The sequence below is a fragment of the Stegodyphus dumicola genome, chromosome X2 (assembly GCF_044657685.1).
Source record: "Stegodyphus dumicola isolate Sdum_Otavi_A_Nest chromosome X2, ASM4465768v1".
NCBI lineage: Eukaryota > Metazoa > Arthropoda > Arachnida > Araneae > Eresidae > Stegodyphus > Stegodyphus dumicola.
The window spans coordinates 13,101,971-13,122,754 of NC_140781.1; the positions used below are offsets into that span (position 1 = coordinate 13,101,971).

The following is a 20,784-nucleotide window of genomic DNA, read 5'->3' on the forward strand; positions in this document are numbered from 1 at the left end:
TTACTGACAAAGAGATAAAAACATGAATGGAAACTACTGAAGAATCCCGCAAAACATCAAGCTCCTGATGTGCCAATGGGAGGTCACCCAGACTAACAGACTTGAAGCAAGTCCGGGAGCAGAAGGAGGAGGTACGTCTGCAGTAAAAATGTCCCCTGCCCATTGTATTCCCATGTAGTACACAGGATTGGCTGATGGTTGATGAACATTTAGCCAAAAACTGTCCAGATGGTTACGAATCTAGTGTCAAGTCCAGAACCATTCACGTCTATATGAAAAGCTATGCGGTGTGGTGTAGTGGCCGAAACCACTATGCAAACCCTGTGTTGTGACATCAGGTTGAAAACAAAACACAGCATAAAAAAAAAAAAAAAAAAAAAAAAATTATTGAATGCTAAAAACGGCTGCATACAATTCTGAAGAGAAAAAACTTATCTTCTTTTTAAAAATCAAATTCTATCCATCAATCGTGCGAGAGCCATACGTGGCTCTCGAGCCTGTGTTTTTAACATTGCCAGCAATTTAATATTATTTTAATAACAACTGTATTTTTACAACTTAATATTATTTTAATAACAATTAAATAATTATATTTAGTCCTGCGATTTCCTCATGACGTATATTGCACTCTGAATTTGCTATTTGAAATCATTCGTCGTAGATTTATGCGACCTTATCACAACTCCTCCCCTCATAAAGGAATTTTTTTTTTACTATGGAAGGAAAAATTGTAAATACTTTTCACTGCTTTCAAAACACAAGTGGTAACCATTTAAGTGATAATAGAGAAGCCAGTTACATTACCCTGCACTTATTTTCTAGATAACATAAATGCAAAAATACAACAAAAAGATTTAAATTTTGAATCTACACAAAGTACCTTTTCGGTTTACAAAATGCTAATACTTAAACATTTGATTCTAACCATTTTGAAAATGAAACACACTATGCAAACAAATTTAAATCTACAAAAATATAATTCCAAAACACTACAAAAATCATTTTTCAAACAACAGTTTACAGAACAAAAAGGATTGGCTCCTCTATATACTTCATATGCTAAAGTTCCTGCTGTCTGTAGATCTGATCTCGAATAATCAATCACTGAGATAGAACACTCTTCAACATTTATAACTATATTTGGATGAGGTCCCAATTTCTTTTTCCTGACTTTATGATTTGTCAGTTCATCCAAAGAAAACTCGCTAATGGCTGGTAATGTCTCCTTATACATTGCACGCCATATAGCATATGCATTTGATTCAGCATTATAATTGAACATCATTTTTACAGCAAGGTTATTTGGAAGCAATTTCTCAGAAGAAAACGTCTTGATAGAAGTGGGTTTTTCGAATATCGAATTCTGCAGATCTTGTGTTCCTTTAATATGCGATATAATAAATTTTGTTTGGTGTTGAACATTATCATGAGTTTCTGTTGCTTGTGCTTCCGAGAATTCTGCTGGCGAAACATCCACAAGGATAGCCCTTTCCTCTAAACTGATGTCTGGAATTTTAATGTTCTCCTCCGTATTACTGGTTAACTTCCTTTCTTCCGAATGCTCATTATTGACGGGCCTTTCACTTTCTATCTCTTTCTTTTCTTCTGATCTGGAATCCAAGTCTTTTGCACTCACTCTCTCTAAACTCCTCAGCGCATGCGCCTGACTACGAGTCTCCACAGCATTCAAGAGAACTGGTCATTCCCTAATTTCCTCAATCAAATGTGCAGTTTTATTCCCTAACAAATAGTACTCTTTATCTAAGTCTACCGGAGTAACCGCTGCCTTTGTGGTGACCACACCAAAATCACCTTCAATGGTGACTTTCGCCAAAGGTAAACATTTACATTCTGTGTCCAAAGGCTGTTTCACCCATACAGTTTCCCCTACGGATCAAAACATTTTCCTAAACTCTCCGTTTTTAGATTATTCACCAGATTAGCCTTATTCTTTTCCAGCGATGGACAGTTAGGTCGGATATGTCCGTTCTTTTCACACTGGTAACACCTTATTTTCCGCTGTTTCTCGAAACCTGCTTCATTGAAAACTTGCTTTTTTTTAGGAGCCTCCACTTTTCTATGCTCCTCTGATTTAATTCTTTGGTGACCACTACTTTTCTGATTATAACTACAGTTAGAATTTATATACCGATCTCTATCTTTCTCAAATGGTTTCTTTAACCCCGCTCTCTGTTCTAACTTCCTCGTATCTCTTCGCAAAGCCTCATACTTGTCGCATTTCTCTGCTAAAATGGAAGCTGTTTTAAATTCTTCCCAATTGTCTAAGTAGTGCTCTCTTATTTCTAGAGGGACTCACCGCTTAATTTGCTCAGTGAGTACAAGTTCCTTAAGACTTTCAAAATCTTGAACTTCTACTGAATCCAACCAATTCTCTAAATACACTCTCAATTCATACACTAAATCCACCCATAACATTCCGTTTTTTCTAGAATATTCTTCAAATTTTGTTTTTAGTGCCCAAGAACTAAGCTTGAATCTCTGCATGAGTAATTTCTTAACATGCTGATAATCATCCCCTTTATCCGCTGGTTCTTTCACTATTAACTGGGCTACATCGTTATGTAATAAAGGAATTAATTGCAAGACCCAATCAATCTCATTAACATTCTCTTTTTGAGCTTGTTTCTCAAACGGCATAAAGAATAATGAAATATCTATATTACTCGGTTCAAAACGCGGTATTAGATCTTTCAAATTAACCTTTTTTTCTCTAGATTGTTCAACTTTCGAAACCATGTAAGCTATGCTATTAGTCTGAACCACATTCATCAGTTTTAACCTCCCGTTCCACTCTCTCTTGTTCACGTTCCCGCTCTGCTCTCTCTTGTTCACGTTCCCATTCTGCTCTCTCTTGTTCACATTCCCGCTTTGCTCTCTCTTGTTCACGTTCCCATTCTGCTCTCTCTTGCTCACATTCCCGCTCTGCTCTCTCTTGTTCATGTTCCAGTTCTGATCTCTCTTGTTCGGCTATTTTTTCTGCTTTTCTCTGCTCAGCCACAGCGCAAATTCTTGCCACGTATTTTTTCGCAGCTTCTTCTTCATAGTCCTCGGTATTTAGAATAGCCTGCCTAATTTCTCTTACTCTATTTGCCTGAGACACATTTGTTTCAAACTCCTTTGCTAACTCCAATGGCAGAGCTTTAGTAAATTTCCTCATAAACTCACCCATTATGTAAAATTAAAGAAAAATAACCTATCCCTAAATACAATAACACAAAAACAACAGGTCTATCCTTCCAAAACTGAATAATTCCCTAACAATTCTGAACACAAATTGCCTTAAACACTTAATGATAATACCTATGCGTACATACAAATCGTATATAAAAAAATGCTAATTAAGAGGCAACCTTTTCCTGCTCTATATCAACTATATAAATATTGTCCTCTAACTCTGGACTGATTTAAAAACTAAATTTTTCTAAAGCATACCGTTACAATACTTCATACAATTTAAAAAGTTACTAAAACAATAGAACAAACAATTTAATTTCAATTAGCAATAGTAACCACAAGCTTAACTTTCAATAACCACCAGTCTCTTCGGAGGCGTGGGTTCGAGTCCCACCGCTGCCACCAACTTTACTGCCGTGGTGTAGTGGCCGAAACCACTATGCAAACCCTGGGTTGTGACATCAGGTTGAAAACAAAACACAGCATAAAAAAAAAATTATTGAATGCTAAAAATGGCTACATACAATTCTGAAGAGAAAAAACTTATCTTTTTTTTAAAAATCAGATTCTATCCATCAATCGTGCGAGAGCCATACGTGGCTCTCAAGCCTGCGTTTTTAACATTGCCAGCAATTTAATATTATTTTAATAACAACTATATTTTTACAACTTAATATTATTTTAATAACAATTAAATAATTATATTTAGTCCCGTGATTTCATCACGATGCATATTGCACTCTGAATTTGCTATTTGAAATCATTCGTTGTAGATTTATGCGACCTTATCACAGCGGATTACCAAAGTATGAAGAAACTTCTCAAGGAACGTAATACTGCATTTCATACGTACCAACCTCATCACAAAAGGAACATTAGGGTAATTCTGAAGGGACTCCCTGCCTCTATTAAAGAAGACTCCATTCTTAACAACCTGAGAAATAGAAAGATTTTCTGCTGTTAAGGTGAAGCAGTTTAAGAGCAGCAAGGACGGAGTGAAAGCTAAGATCCCCATATTTTCTGTTGAACTCAAGCGGAATACTGAAGGGAAAGATTTTTCAACTGAATAATGTATTCCGTTTTGATGTACGAGTGGAGAACTACAATCCGAAGAAAAGGCCTGTGCAATGTTTCTGTTGCCAGACCTTTGGACACACGCAGCACCTTTGTAGTAATCCCAAGAGATGCATCAAGTGTGGAGTACCTCACAGAAGCAATACTTGCTCATAAAAATAAAAAAATAATAATAAAAAAAAAAACAGAGGATAAGGCCTGCTGGCATTTTTTGCCAAGGGGACCATGTAAGCAGTTTTTGTGGTTGCGCGGCATACAAGGAGAAGTATGAGAAAAAAAGTAAACCTGGAACTCAGCAGAAACCACCCCCAGATGCTACGCGAGAGAATTTTTCTGAGCTAACAAAGTCAGACCCTCAGCAGACCAGGACTTCAAGCAAAGCTAGCTACAGCGAAAAACTGAGAAGCAAGCCTCCAACTTCACCAAACATCCTGGAAGGACTCTTATCCTAGTTTTTTAGTCTGGATATTCAAGAACTGCTAAAAGTATTTTCTGAAATCCTAAGCTTCCTTCCGAATTCCAATCTGGCTGGGAAACTGAGAGGAGTACCTCAAACCGTACAGAAATTCATGCAGACGACCACCTGTGAGTAATTCTTTTACTTTTTACCTCTCATGAACATTTGAACTTTGCAGCATTTTACATGTATCTTGCTCAACAGTTCGACAGCTTTCTGGATTGCAGCTAATAATTTTTTGCATCCTTAAATATTTTAAAATCCAAATTATTTAAATCTTTTGCTTATATTTTACTAGCTTAATTTTTCGTCTTAAAATTACATAGCTTAATTCAATCTAAGTTAGTTTTTCTTACTATTATTCGAGGTTAATACTCAGGTTATTTTCTAATAACAATCAAAACTTTTAACTTATTCTACAACGGGTAGGGCCTCTGGCCCAGGCACCCTGGTGTTTCGAAGCACCGTTCCACTGGAGTGTAATTCCCTAGCCAGCAGACGTTTGAAAGTGACATGCAAGAATCCTAGTCGGGAAAAAATTCTTTTTACTGAACCTCTGCTTCTTTTTGTTGAGTAAGTAGATTTTACAAAGAATGGCAGAGAAATTTTTTTTTGGTCAATTTAAATTTTTTTCGGTTATTTATTTTTTTAGGTTTGGGAGGTCTAGAGGTTTGGCTATTAGTTCAATCTAGTATTTTCTTGATTATCAACCTTTTTTTTTCAGGGGGGGGGGGAAGGTAAAGCGATTGTCATCTTGAACCACATTTTATTTTTAGGGATTATTACAATCCTAACAGTGTGTTAGGATTATTACAATCCTAACATACAAAAAAATTTAGTAGAATTTATTTTATTAATAAACACCATGGTGCCATTTGTGATGAATTGTCAATCAGTATCTATCCATATGAAAATTTCTCTACAAAGGCATCACTAGCCAGACAAACCTACAGTACATTGTTGTAATAAATAATTTACCTACTGATATATTTTCTTCTTCTTTTTATTTAAAGAGTATTTCTTAAAACAATACACTTATTTAAAAAATTAAATATAAAATAGATGTATTTAAAATTCCCCAGTCTTTTAAAGATTCTGACATAAACTAAAGTTTGCTGGAATGTCAAAATAACTCAAATATACAAAAAGGCCATAAAATTTCACTTTCATGTCACACTTGGTGTACTTACTTATTATGAGCAGTAAACTGTAACCTGATTTCGGATTTTGCAGAACGTTTTTTGCGATGAATATGATCATCAAGAGATTTAGGACTATAGAATAGAGGCTCAAAGTGTGAAATGAAAGAATTTAACTGTAAACCTGGAAGGAGAAAAAAAGGCATTTTATAAGTTACACAGTATTTTTAAAAATAATAAATTACATTTTTGATAATTTTGTAGCAAGAACGTAGAGCAGACAGACAGATAGACAGCAGTGTAGCTAGGCCAAAGCGTGGAAAGCAAGTGCGTAATGTTCAGGATGAAATCTTAAGTCAAACTGAGTTAGTTTTGTTTCTCAAAGCATTTTGATTGGATAGTTAATACTGCTCTAAAATTACTATTGGCTGGTTGAGTTTTACTTCCATTTACATCACCAGAATTACGTAAGAGTCATATGACACAGATTTTTCCCAAAATGACGCAGTGCAGAGAAATGTTACTATTTTTAGAAAAGAGAAGGGAAATTTACGTTGCTTATTTAATCTTTTATATATTCTTTATTTTTCTTACACATATATATATATATAGATAGATATAGATATAATTTGTAGATAACTATTAAGTTAAAATTAAATTACTTAAATTGGAAAAAGAATTAATACAAAAACAAATTCTTTGTAATCATAATTAATTATAAGCAACATTTAACTATAGCTCAATCCAGTGTGATTATAATGTCTAATATTTTTATACCTGCACTCTCATATTTGTTACGGCGGCCTTGCTTTCACTTAACATGATATTCACAGGTCAGAAAATAATTTTTCGAAAAAAAGAAAAAATTCACTTTACTTGCTCATAAGACTCTTTCAATATGATATGACTTTTTAAAAGAATTAAGATCTTTTTTGGGGGGAAAAAATGCATTAACTGGGACTCCATTATTTGCAGTTAATGCTGTAATGAATACAGTCATTCCTAAGAAACTAAAGTAACGTACACTATACTTCATGACAAGCTAATCTCAAACCAGATACAAGGCCAGAACGACTTTTTTATCAAATAAATCAGCATCTCTAAACAACATAAACCTGGCTCATTAAAATAGGACACAGAAAAGTCTATTTCCAGTACACCTAAAAAAAAACCACTGATTTTAATTAGAGAAATAACTACAAAAAAAGATATAACAAGAAGGAACACCTTTAGCATTAGTCCTTTTTGGCGAGAATTTCTTTTGGCAAATAATTGGGGACGATTAATGAAAATTTATAATAACCCTGAATACTGAGCTGAAACACATGTCACCATTTCTGTCCATGTTACTTTAATGAATTTGGTAGGTATCGCAGCTTTGATGGCAGGCGGGATAAATTGGAAGTTTTTCTTGAAATTACTTTTGTGTTAGAAAAGCACAGTGTAAAAATAAAACTTTTAAAATTATTTTTTAAAAAGCCAAAATTTGATAGTTAAGAATGATGTTTCTAATATTACATCACATGATTACCTTAGTATGAGGTAAACCGTTGGTGTTTTCTTTGCTAAGGAACCACGTGCAAATTTAAGACTTTTTACATGGTTCTTAAAATGGACCATGATCAAAATTACCATGCTCTAAATACTTTTTTTACTTCATTTCTTAAATTAGAACGATAGGGATGTGTAACTGCGTGAATTCATAGAGCAAAATCAGATTTCATTATTGCTTTTATAACATTTTTTAATTTGTCTGACTAAAACATATAACATTGCCTAAATTATGGAATAAATTACACATAATTTACAGTTCTCAAATCTTGTAAATCTCATATTCTAATAGTTGTATATGAATAACCTTAGAGTGTCATTACTTTTATTAATAATATGTTGACATAACTGTCAACTTTTCATTTTAAATTTTATGCAAATTTTCTACATTACTTAGATATTCTATCGAACAGAAATCAGAATTTGGCGAAATAAAAACTGCTTAATAAAAGTGAGAGTACAATGTATATATAAAAATTTGACTACATGGCTAGTACTTACATACCAATTTCAACATCTTTAAATGTAATTATTATGAAGTTTAGATATATTCTTTGCAATCATACAGTGTAACTAAATGTTAAATAGCCATTAAGCGAATTATCACTATGTCTAAAGTAACAACTGAATCATGAGAAGGTTATAAAAGATAGGTAGAATATATTTACAGGTATCTCTTGGTGAAAATTAGCGATATAAGGATAATAAGGTTGTGTAATTCTTTGACTTGTTATTTTGGCTTGTGTAGTGGTGATTTTTGGCCCAAAAATCACTGCTACACAAAGGCAAAATAACAAGACAAAGATTTGCACAAACTTGGTATCCATGTGCACATCAACCTATTTTCAATTTTAAAAAAAATCAGAAAATTGCATAACTTGGCATTACATACTCTCTAGACTTTATCCATGTATACATCAACCTATTTTCACTTTAAAAAAAAAAATCACAGAATTGCACAAACTACGCAATGCACACTCCCTTGACTTTGTCCTTGACACATCAAACTATATTCACTTAAAAAACCAAAGCAGCAGCCAACCAAAAAATATATAATCTCAATAAACTACATTTTAAATCGAACAATGAAATAACATAAAAAATAAATTCATCTTTGTGTTGCACAAAGGAAATATCCACTTCCCTTATTTACGAAGTAACATGTCTTCAGTCAAAAAAAAATTTCCTTAATAGCATCCAAAAACTTCCTAAAATTATCTGAACTAGAATCTGTATACTGGCATCGCCACATAAATTCACAAAATAAGAGTAAAAAAATATCCTTCATAGTGCCGTTATTGTCTGACGTTTGACCATACGCATTTCCTTCCTACAAAGAGGCTACTAAGTAAACCTTCATTTACACACCAGTCAAGTAATGCTCGTTTCCCCTTTCTTTCCAAATCGTACAGAAACTTCAAATTAATCTTACCACATTCAGCCATTTTACCATCTAAAGCACAAAACAAGCAATATACTTCCTAACCAACACACACACAAGCCCTTATGAATTTACTGCAATCATGCAACCGATTACGTCATAATAGGATTTCCACAGCATTCAATTACTCAGGCTACCATAAATGAAAAAAGAAACAAGACTACAAATCTTAACTTATCTAGGAACCTAGTAATGTGGCCTCAAGAGGTAAAACATGCTTTGTTTTATAAACTAAAAACCTTACTTGCATACTAGTGTCGGAAAACGGACGGGGGAAGGGACAATAAAGTTCCCAAACATAAAATAACTCTGGTTACAAAATAAAGGAACCTTACATTATACTTTGTTCCCCAATTAATTATTAACCACATGAAATAGTGAAATACATTTTTGTTTGGATTATATACAGATTATTTATTTTACTTAAATGCTGTCCAAAAGTGAACAGGAGTTTGCAAACATAATAACCATATTTTTCAACCTATAGATACGACACTTCTTCACTTCACAAATGAGATTTATTTTCTAAAAAATCAATTAGTTTCACGTATTAAGAAACATCACTTCATTGCTGTTGGAAAAAACTGTTTCAGAATGAAAAAAGTTAGGTAAATATTATTATCACAAATTTACATCATTGCTATGTAAAGCTTTCATATAAAAATGATGTGGATAGTTACAGAAATGTTAAAGCATAGAATAAAAAGAAATTATTACTTTTCAAAATATTTCATTTAACTCATAATTAAAAACATTAGTTTCTTTATTAAAACAAGCTAATTTTTGTTGCCCAATAGTTATTGTAAAAGGGCAAACAAACTAAGGGGATCTGTATTTAAGAAGAAAGAACAGTATTTATGAATAGAAAGTAAATATACATGCAGGCTAGCACAGGAAGAATGCCTTGAAAAAAGACTTTTTAAGAGAAATTGGCTCAGATTCATGTTACATGTAAGGAAAAGCACAAAAACTCCCATACTGCCAGCCTGAATTACCAGTGTTCAGAGGCTTATCACTCCAAAGACTGTTCCAATCTTTCACAGAAGTCATCAGTTATGACAATTGTTGTTGTGTATTATTACCATTGGTACAAAATTTATGCATTACGATATTTTAGCTTTTAAATTATAACCATAAATTGAGTGATTAAAAAATACACATTTCTCAATAATATTATCATTTGCATAATTTAATTCATAAAAAGTATTTCTACTTGAACAAAATTTACTCTTTATGATGATTTAATTTAATTTACGTCAACTTGAAACATTTTTTAAAATTTACTTTTAATAACAGAATCTAAGAAACTAAAGTAACATACACTATACTTCATGACAAGCTAACCCGAAAACTACTACGAGGCTAGAACGACCTTTTCATGATTTTTCACCCTGTTCTTCAAGTTATCTATATGCACCAAACAACCCGCGGAAATTTAATTCCTCCAATTCGCTGCACATTTGGCGCCTTCTTGCCAAATCCAGCGTATTTTTAAGTAACAATCTTTTTACGCGATGAAGATGCAGTTGAAATTGTCAGTTCATTGTAGTGTAAAACGTAGGGTGTATTATCGTCTTACTTTATATATGTGTTTTGCTATTATCTAAATGTGATGCATACGAATTTGATGATATTTAAAACCCGAATCATTACCTAAAACTTGAAACGGAAGAGCTAACAATGTATTCCTTGTACTTTGGGTTAAATTCTTTTCCCAAGACCATTCGCTTAGATAAAAGTAAAACATATAAATTTAGAAAATCTGGTAGCAAGTTATTTTCTCTTAATTTTTAAGAGTGTATACAGTTTGTTGCTTCCAAAACAGTGAACCAGGGGAAAAATGCCGATTTTTATTTTCTAAAGATGTTAATTTGATTTTAATGGTACAACTCTGATATGCACCCTAATTTCACCAAATGTGGCGATATGTGTTCTGTGCTGGTTTTTGGTATGATTGCATGTTGTATGGTAACCCTGTTGATGTTGAATGCTGGAGCTCATTGGTTCCCGTCATGCTTTGTGTCTGAGAAGATAGGGGGGAAATAAAATGGTGGAAGTTGTTGAATTGAAGTTCGGCAAAAAGGAAATATCATTGTGGCCATCCTGTTGAAGGGCAGTGGGTATTTGGAGGTGTGGAAAAGAGGTTCTGGGAGATTACTTTTAGTGGCTGTGAATGATAGATGTAGGGATTTGTGATTATTTGTGAACCATAGTATTAATTTTCTGGATAGTGCGTCTGACTGTCATATACATATGATAGTGATTACGTGGTGGCATTTTAAAGGTGGTATGAAATTGGTATTTCTGCTGTTCGAAAAAGCATTAATTCATGGTAAGTGCATTTTATTTTATTCTTGTTCTTATTTTGTAGAATGTTATATTCATTACTTTTTTAGTACGTATTTCGGTTGTTATTGTTGTTTTTTTTAATTGCTTGAAAATATTTTAGTTTATTTTGTTGATTAGTGTGTAGCGTCTAGATTGTACAATTTGTAGATCTTTTTTAAAGTTGAAACAGAATGCTGTGTACATGGTATTCTTTGAAATTTATTGTTGTTATGTTAATTTATTAAAGCAAGGTGTGAGTAATTCGTAGATTCGTTCGTTGCCTAGATTGTGCCATTCGTAGATGTTTTTTTAAGTTAAAACATATCGCTGTGTACATGAATTCTTGTCAAATATTTTTGGTTAGAAACTTTACGTTTCTGCTTTCTAAATTTTTTTTGTTTGTTTCGGATTTTTAGTTTAAATTGTGTGTTCAAAACGTGGTTTTTGCATATGCGAAAACCTTGTTTTTGGAGACATTTTAGGCTCAAAGTTCGAAATGTAGATAAAAAATTTAGATAGTAATACGGCAGCGTGGAATTTGAGAGTAGTTCCATTTTAATTTGTGATTATTTAAAAACTCTTCACTATATTTTATAGCATACATCATAAAAATTATATCCTGTATTGTCTCCTAAAACACACTCTTCCAGTCATGCCCAAACAATCACCCTCCTACAGTACATCTTATCCTATCTTTTTTATTACTGTATAAAATCAAAAATAAAATAAATAAAAATACTGGAAACTGAGATCTTCAGATTACAGTCTAACTACTGAAGAGTTTACCATTAAAATTTTCAAGCTACTAGAAAAATATTAAGAACTTTAAAATTGTAAAACAAACATAAAAATCAGTTAAAAATTAAGTAGCAAAAGATCTTATATCAATTAAGCCTACACAAATCAGTTAAAAATATAACATTAGAAATGGCTTTTATTAGTTATAACAAAGTGCAAATGTTCATAAGAACTAAAAAATTATTTAAAAAAATTCAACTGTAATGACTGTAAGCTCTGAACTACATGGGATCACTGTATTATATAAAAGATGTTCTTTTCCCTTATAAAGTCTCCATGAAGACATCTCATCCTTTAGACAGAAACCTTTCTTCCTTCTACCATAGTTAACTGTATTGGTTAGATAATTTGAATATGGCAAAGTACACAACAACTATATGACTAAGGGGTGAGATACATTCGTGGAGGACTTTCTAAAGGAGACAGGTTGGTATTCACATTACACATGGGAACAACCATGAAAACTGTCCATGAATCCAACCATTTTGGTTGGGTTCAAACAATGTCAAAAGTCAGTGATCTTAGCCATTCAGCTACTGGTGGTACACTTTTATACCATATATTTTTAAAATGTTAGCTTGTATTTATAACTGTTTATAGTTTTGCACTTTTTAAAATTTGTGGCCTTGAAAACATTCTTTTTTTAACGGAGGTACTCAATCCCACTAAGATTATCGCTTGAAGAATCTGAGCTATCCGACTCATCAATATTAAATTTCAAGCACTCAACGGTTTTATAGCTTAAAATGCATTTATTAACCTTTTGTAAATTTCATTACTCATAACATGCGACTCATTTATGGCAGTGTTCCAAGAATTTATCTTAGCAGTACTAAGGGTTGAAAATTATAGAAAGACAGTTTTTTTTTTTTTTTTTTTTTCAGTATTCTAATCAAGCACTTATTTTTTAGGATTGTTATTTAGTCTAGATATATTTATCCTTGATAGGTTTTGTTGACGATCCGCCATTTTTTTACAATCGTCAACGCCGGGTCAAAAAATCGCCAAAAGGACTAATACTACAGTTGTTCAAATACAAACTACTAATTTCAATCATATGATGCTCGCATTATAGATATGTAATTTATTGGGAAATTTACGTAAATAATGAATTTACGGGGACATAAATTCATTTCACAACACTATGGTAATAAATGATTTCGTCAAACATAAAAATATCATTTAAAGTAATTACAGCTAAACTTTAAAAAATTACGATATTTCATAACATATATATCATTTACTTTTTAATATGTACTAATTACAACTGACTACTACGATTTATTTCCATTAAAAATGAGAAGTGTCGCCATCTGGTGGAGAGACAGCAAATCTTTTCTTTTCAATCCTGACGACAGCATTATTCTTAATTTTTACAAAATGATTAGAATAATAAAATGTTTTATAAATTTTAAACAAAAATTATTAAAATGTATAAATATTCCGCTTTTACTCTCTGACTATATAGCAAATTATTTGTGTCTGCAAATTCAAAATTTAAATACGATGAATATAAAGAAATCTGAGCTGTTTCTGGAACAAAAATAACTGCTATGATATTACTATTATTTAAACTGGAAATTTCACACTCGAACTATTATTTAAACTCGATTTTGATGCAAGACATTATAAATTATTCTACATAAATAAATGTGTAGACAGGAGAATTACACTTGAATAAGATTCAGTATATGAATGCAACGAGTAAAATCTTTATTTAATGCTAAAGAACAAACAAGATCAAAGATTAAATCACTGAATAATGTCAGGAAATAGCAACATCAATGTCACAGTATGTTTGCATTCCTAATCGTAGTTCTTGGCTTTACATTGAACACTATTCTACATAAATAAATGTGTAGACAGGAGAATTGAATAAGATTCAGTGTATGAATGCAATAAGTAAAATCTTTATGTAGTGCTAAAGAACAAACAAGATCAAAGATTAAATCACTGAATAATGTCATGAAATAAGAACATCAATGTCACAGTATGTTTGCATTCCTAATCATAGTTCTTGGCTTTACATTGAATACTCTCCACTGGGAAAGATTGCACATCAAATTTTATCAAAATGAGAATATTACAATTAGAAGTACAGACGGAATTACATTTAGAAAACAGATTTCGCAGGAAACAATTTAAAATGCTGCAAATAAATAGATTTGTTTTATAGCTTTTATCTAATTGAGTGGCATTGAAAGCAATAAAAAGGCGTTAGCTGATAATATTTCACCCATTAGAAAAACAAACATCCTGTACTTTTTACAGTTTTCTATATATTATTGGCTTGTATTTTATGTAGTATACTATAAAATATATATAATTTCATAATGACACCTCATTGCATCCATTACACAAATATCACTTTTTTTAACTCGACTTTAATGTGCAAAATAAATACATATCCCCCCTCTTATGTCTTTGAGGAAAAAATTATTTTGAAGAATATATAATACATACAATAAGCTAGTCAAAGTATTTAATATGTATTAAATTATTTTGATTTTTCTTAAAAACTTTGCCTTCCATAAATAAATAAATAAACAAATGTAGACAGATGATATGAAACCACTTTGATTTTTTTTCCATCATGATACTAAAAAAGAAATGTAGACGAAATACTTGTTTACCTTTTTCCAATGGGTTTATCATAAACGACAATTACCTCAAATAAATTAATATAAAAGATATGTCATTACCCGAGCCAGCGCTTTCACGGATTGTTGCAAAAAAGGTCAAGATCATGACTGGTAGGTTGATCAATGACCACAGGTTCAACATATTTATAAGATGACAGTAAGTCAGTAGAGCAGCTGAGGCGATTCAACCCTCACAGCTGTATGATGTTCACTCATTATTGCCACCACTTCCATAGCACTCTTCGAATTAAATTCAACTTTTAAAGACTGCAGAAACCTCGCAATATAATTCTACGAATTTCCTTACAGTGTTTATAGTTAAACAAGCACATTGTTCAACTAACTCTGTAGTTCTACTACATCTCTTAGCGTCACATGATCAAATCATACTGCAAAAATTTCTTCTGAGAAATTGTTATTTTTCCTCTGTATCCTATAAAGACACATACCTTCTCCTGAAAGTCTGAATCATCAAATTCTACGACACGCCATGAGTATCACATATTCTTACTGCACGCTATGAAATCGAAATAAATTAGCACTCAAGTAAAGGGGGAAAAAAACCGAGAAGAAAAAAAGAGGTTAGTTATCGGAATTACTAATCCCCTCTTTTTTATGTAATCACCGGTTTCATACATTTCTCTGAAACGTTGCTAGTAGCGACGATTGTCCACGGAAATCATCAAGGGGGGTAACAACAATTTCCTGAAAAGCGATAGTATTGACAAAGAAAGGACTTGCGTTAAATGAAGGAAGCTCCACTGTGTTTTTCTGGCAACTGTGGCGAGCATATTTGGCATCAATTTGTTTCTCACGCCAGAAAGGAAGTTCCGCGAAGTGGAATGGTTATGAGAAGAGATGTCCGAAGTATGTCGATACAGAATTCTTAATTGTGTGAGGTAATGAAAGTTATTTTGGTATTTATAATCCGGTTTTTAATTTCATTGAAAGACTTTAGCTTAGTTCTTAAACATCAGAAAACAAAACTCATAAGATTTCATGCTATATTTAGAACAATAGCATATTAAAATTGAGCTTTCGTAAAAGTATATCATGAAACTTGTGTTAGCCAAATAATGGGATTTATTTTAATCATTTGAATTGTTTCGGTCGCTTAATATCATCAGAAAACATTAATGAAATGTAAGTACTTATGACTTAAGATAATGTAACAGGAAAGTTACCTACATCTGGTGTCGGCTATTGCCCGATTTTTCTCTTGTAATTCTAGTGATACGTTAACATATTATTGCTATTATTATTAGAATTGTATTAAATTAGAAGTAACCGTAAAAAAAAAAAAAAGAATTCTACAGTTTTGACATAAATTTAGATTATTCACAAAGTTATTTTTGTGTATGTATTTGCAGAATAGGATTTTTTGCGATTATACTATAAATGTAAAATGTTACCAAACTTATTAGTATACGTTTGTAATCAATCAACGTTGGTATTATTCTTGAAAACAACATTTTTAAAATTTCGTCGTAAATTAATAAAGTTTAGAAAGTTAACTTGTTTTCAAATAACATCATATTAAAGCAAAAAGTTTTTGGAAAACCTTAAAATAATTCTCATTTAAAAATTATAAAAATTGAAAGTAAAAAAAAAAAAAAAAAAATTATAAAAATTTAGAAGTGATAATATTTTAATATTGTGATTTTTAACACTTGAATTACACAAGACATCGAGAAGAATGTTAACTCATAATACAGGAAATTGGTCTTCAAGAAATATTTAAAAATGCATTTGAAATGTTTTCAAATGTGCATATGATTTTGCTGAAAATTATAAGCATTATTCAAATAGGCAATAATTTTAAGAACTTTATTTATCAAATGCCAGTCTTTTGGCCACTAGGTCATCAGGCTGTATGCTTTCCAGTATTTTTCAACAAGGCAATGAAAATGAGTGTAGGGCATTTGTGAATATCAGCAGTGGTCATATCTTGTTCAGTTAAGCACAAAATACACACAGAAGTGCCGGCTATATTAAAAGAAAGTAAGTGGGCACAGATACAGTCATGCATTGCATATCATGTGAAATTTGTATTCACAATGTAAGTTGCACATGCTTAGATTTTTAATTAGGAATGTCATATGCAAACACATATGTCTTGTCATGCAAAAAATAAACGTTGGGCAGAGTAGTATGTGTGAACTAAATTTGATATGAAATCAAAAATTTCAGGTAGAGAATATCAGTTGGAAGCACCACTACTGTACACACTGTTTCAAATATTTATCCACCAAGCAGTTCAAAAATCCATATTCCTATTCAAAGCACACCTAGTTCTCGAATTAATAAATCTGTTGAATTAATTCAGAAGATTAGCAGTCTAATAAGACATGATTCTGTGACCCAAAATAATGCTATAATTAAAACAAGCAGAATATTAAACGATTTAAGCACTTTTTTAAACTCTCAGCTAGATGTGTCAGTTCACAGACATGTCAAACTGTAAGCATAAAACCCCAGACATCTTTTTTTTTTTACCTACAGAATGGAAACCCAAAACTAGAAGAAATAAAATTTCGAAACCATTGGCGAATGAAATGGATCATATTAAGGGTGAAATTTTTAAATGTTGCAAGTGAAGTTACTGATTATGTTGTTTCTTCTGAAGACCACACATATTTAAAAAAAAATAAAGAAGCCAATTTTTAATAAATAAATGTAATGAAATTATTAAGATATAATTGAAAAATTGAAAAAATGTTTTAGTTTATATATTTATTGATGCTTCATTGTGAAAATTAAAATTTTCCTACAAAACGGAAATTGTTTTTTTTTTTTTTTTTTTTTTTTTGTGTTTGTGAAAAAAGTGTGAACACAGATTTTTAGATACCTCTTAAAAGTACTTTTTTTATATAAAATCATCTATAGTTATATGAGTTTTTTTATGTAACAGTAAATCTAATTATGTAAATATTATTTCTATATCTTGAGTTTCTTGTTTTTTGTAATTTTGTGCTTATAATAAAAATACTGGATGAGTACTTCATTAAGGAAAGAATTTGATAAAATGTCTTTTCTATTGGAGTATTTTTCCAGACTTATAAAAATCAGCAAAAGCAATTAAATATGAAGTTCTTGTTGATTCTTTCAGTTTAATATTTTCCCTATGCTTTCTTTATATATGTAATGATAAATTTCAAAGTTTTATGCGATTTTATTAAACAGTATTTGTTTTATAAATCTAAAATTATTTCTTAGGTATGTTTTGAATTCCTTCTAAACTTTAAATTGTTATGTTCTTAATATACATGTAATACTTGTACTCATCTTAAGAATCAACTAAATTGCACAAAAACTGTAATTTGTATTGTAAATGGTAAAAATAAAGGATGATATTTAGAAGTTCCTTTCCTGCGGGGTGTGCTAATGATACTGAATATAAAGATACTTAACCAAATGGCTGAGTAAATTTTCAGTCAAATGCTTCCTCTATCATGTTAACTTGTTTTGGTTCAAGTGAAAGTTAAAGTGGTTCAAAAAGAGGTTAATTGAAATACAAATTATTCTTTTGCAGAAATCTGTTAACGTATTCAGTGCCAGCGTAATTAAAGTCATTGAACACTGGTTGTTTCATTAACATTAAAAAATAACATTTTTTCATAACTATATTCATGTTAATTCAGAAGTCAAACAACAAAAATCAGCGTTATACCTACAAAATTTTCACAGGACTTGTTTCGATGGTTTTACCGAACCATCATCTTCAGCTGCAAAACCGCAAATGAACAAGATAGGAAATAATGATTAGATAAGATAAGAAAGCCTGAACAAGAATAAGCAAGTGGCGCCATCTGTTGGCGAAACCAGAACTAAAACATAATTTCTCTAAAAGCCGAAGGCAAATTTGGATTGGAATTAGGATCGTTAACTAGAACAGAAAGATTTTTATGAATGTGAAATGCCTCTAGAAAATCCAGTTCTCCAATGGAAGATGTTTTTTGAATAATTTTGGCAGCAGAAAAATTGAAAGTGTGATTTTCGGACCAGCAATGTTGAGCAACAGAAGACTTCTGTGTTTCCTAATAATATGAATTCCTTGTAATAAATAATATGAATGAAAAATTGAGTAACAAATGTAATAATATTGTTACTGTGAACATAAAGAACCACTACATCATATTATTTACCACTACATCACATATTTGAAATTTTTTAACAAGTACTATAATGTGACACAATAGTACAAATAATAAATATGGTTAAGAAAAAAAGAAAATTTCCTGTATGTTTATAAAATATTTATTTAACACAGATTTAGTGTTTGAAATGCAATATGCCGGAAACACAAAAATCGAAGAAAAATAAAAATGACATACGCTCGTATCATAAATACGGTTCTGTACCAATTAGAGCCATGTTTTTGAATTAAACAAGGAAACAAAAGTAAAAGTAATATTAATAAATTTCAGCAATTAAGAAACGAATTACTAAGCTTGCACTATTGTTACAGTAATTTCAAAACATTTTGAACGTGAATTTCAATCAGTAATAACACAAATATTGGTGTATACACTAGTATATTATTTACGGTATAGAAACAAGAAAGATTTATGAACATTTCAGTCAATCTACATGTGAAGTGCAAACAGAAAGTAATATTATATGCGCATATAAAAAATAAATTCAGGATTCTGTCAAAAATGTAATTAATCAAGTACACTTCAGTTTCAATTACAATTGGCAACTAAGGCCCAATACACAAAAAGATTTAAAAGCTGCAAAACACGACATGTCTTTAAATTTCTTCTGGTGATATTGTCGCCAAATATAGTTTCTGTATACGTGATTTTTAAACCAATCACAGCTCAGAAATACGTTGGAGCTCCCTACATTTAACGATGTTTCATACAAAGTAGAACTACTACAAATTTCAACGTGCTTACCAAATGTGCACATTGCTGTCAAAATTGGAAACACCCTCTCAACTACAAGAAATATAACAGCAGGCGACCCTCAAGGTTCCGTTCTCTCTCCTTTTCTTTACAATATTAATACTCAAGACATTCTAAAAGAATCTCATATTACTATCGCCTTATTTGCAGACGATACCGCTATCCTAACTCAGGGGTCTAGTCTGGACACCGGTCGAGATCGATATCGGAAAACCAGTCGGGATTCTCTTTCCACTCGACAGCAGAAGGGGGAGCGAGTCTGGCCCCTTCAAATTTCGTCGGCGGAAAGTGAAGTGGAAATTCCGTGCGGAAGTGACGTTTATTGCATAGCAACCAGTCTATCTCACCTCTACATTGCTCCAGGCTCAAGGCAAGGGGGTAGTTTGTTGTCAAAAAAGGGCTGTTTCGCACGTGCTTATTACTGAGGATGGCGGTAGAAAAAAAAAAATTCGAGTTAGAGTAAATGCTGAAATTTTTCGAAAAAATACGCTGCGGGATTTAGTAAAGAGTATGGAAGAAAGAAATGGGGAAATATTTTAAACGCAGAAAGAAATGGCCTTTTCAAAACTAATTTTACGTATGATCTTTTGCAAAATGGAAATTTTCTAAAAGGTTACATGTTTGTAAACTATTTGTTAACAGGAATTTTATGATTAAAATACATTATTTTGTCTGAAAAGGTTATGCAACAACGTCATAAGTCAAATCATTGAAATATAGCACCGCGTACACGTGTTTAATATTCCTAATGAATTTGAATCAAAAAAAATTTAATTTTTAGCAACCCATGATTATATGAATAATTTTATTCATTCAGGAATTATACCTATCACGTAGCTACAAATATACTATGCATCGTAGATACCAATAAGCAGTGAGTAAAAATATAACAAACATTTAACAAAAGTAATAGCAAGAAAAAAAAATTAAATAGCTATAGGATAAGTCATAAAACATATTATCTTGCACACACATATATATATATTTTAACATATGCAGTGAAAGGAAATTGCAATACATATTCCTATTTATACCCTTTTTAAATCGATTACACCAGTGACCGTGCGGTAAAATCGCTGAACACTGGTAGTTCGGTCCGAGGTCCGAATACTGCGAACGGGTTTGCTGCATTACCAACATATCTCTGATAACCAATATATCTGTCATTACCAACATATTTCTCGTAATTTCCAAAAACTTAAAAAATTAAGGCATACAAAACCTGTTTTAAATAAATAACTATATGTAT

The 20,784-nt window shown here is 31.6% G+C and overlaps 1 protein-coding gene across 2 annotated transcripts in view; it reads right to left on the minus strand.

Annotated features, from left to right (window-relative positions):
- Positions 1-15,374, minus strand: part of LOC118188832 (disintegrin and metalloproteinase domain-containing protein 10-like) — a 131,595-nt gene extending 116,221 nt beyond the window's left edge. Inside the window, exons 1-2 of one of the 2 annotated variants that reach the window (XM_085809509.1) lie at positions 14,686-15,374; positions 5,917-6,049 (exon numbers count right to left, since the gene is read on the minus strand). In XM_085809509.1, coding sequence (XP_085665635.1) covers positions 5,917-6,049; positions 14,686-14,767 — 215 coding nt within the window. In that variant the 5' untranslated portion in view covers positions 14,768-15,374. The remainder of the gene's footprint in view (positions 1-5,916; positions 6,050-14,685) is intronic. The other variant, XM_085809510.1, reaches the window with a different exon arrangement.
- Positions 15,375-20,784: the final 5,410 nt, after the last annotated feature.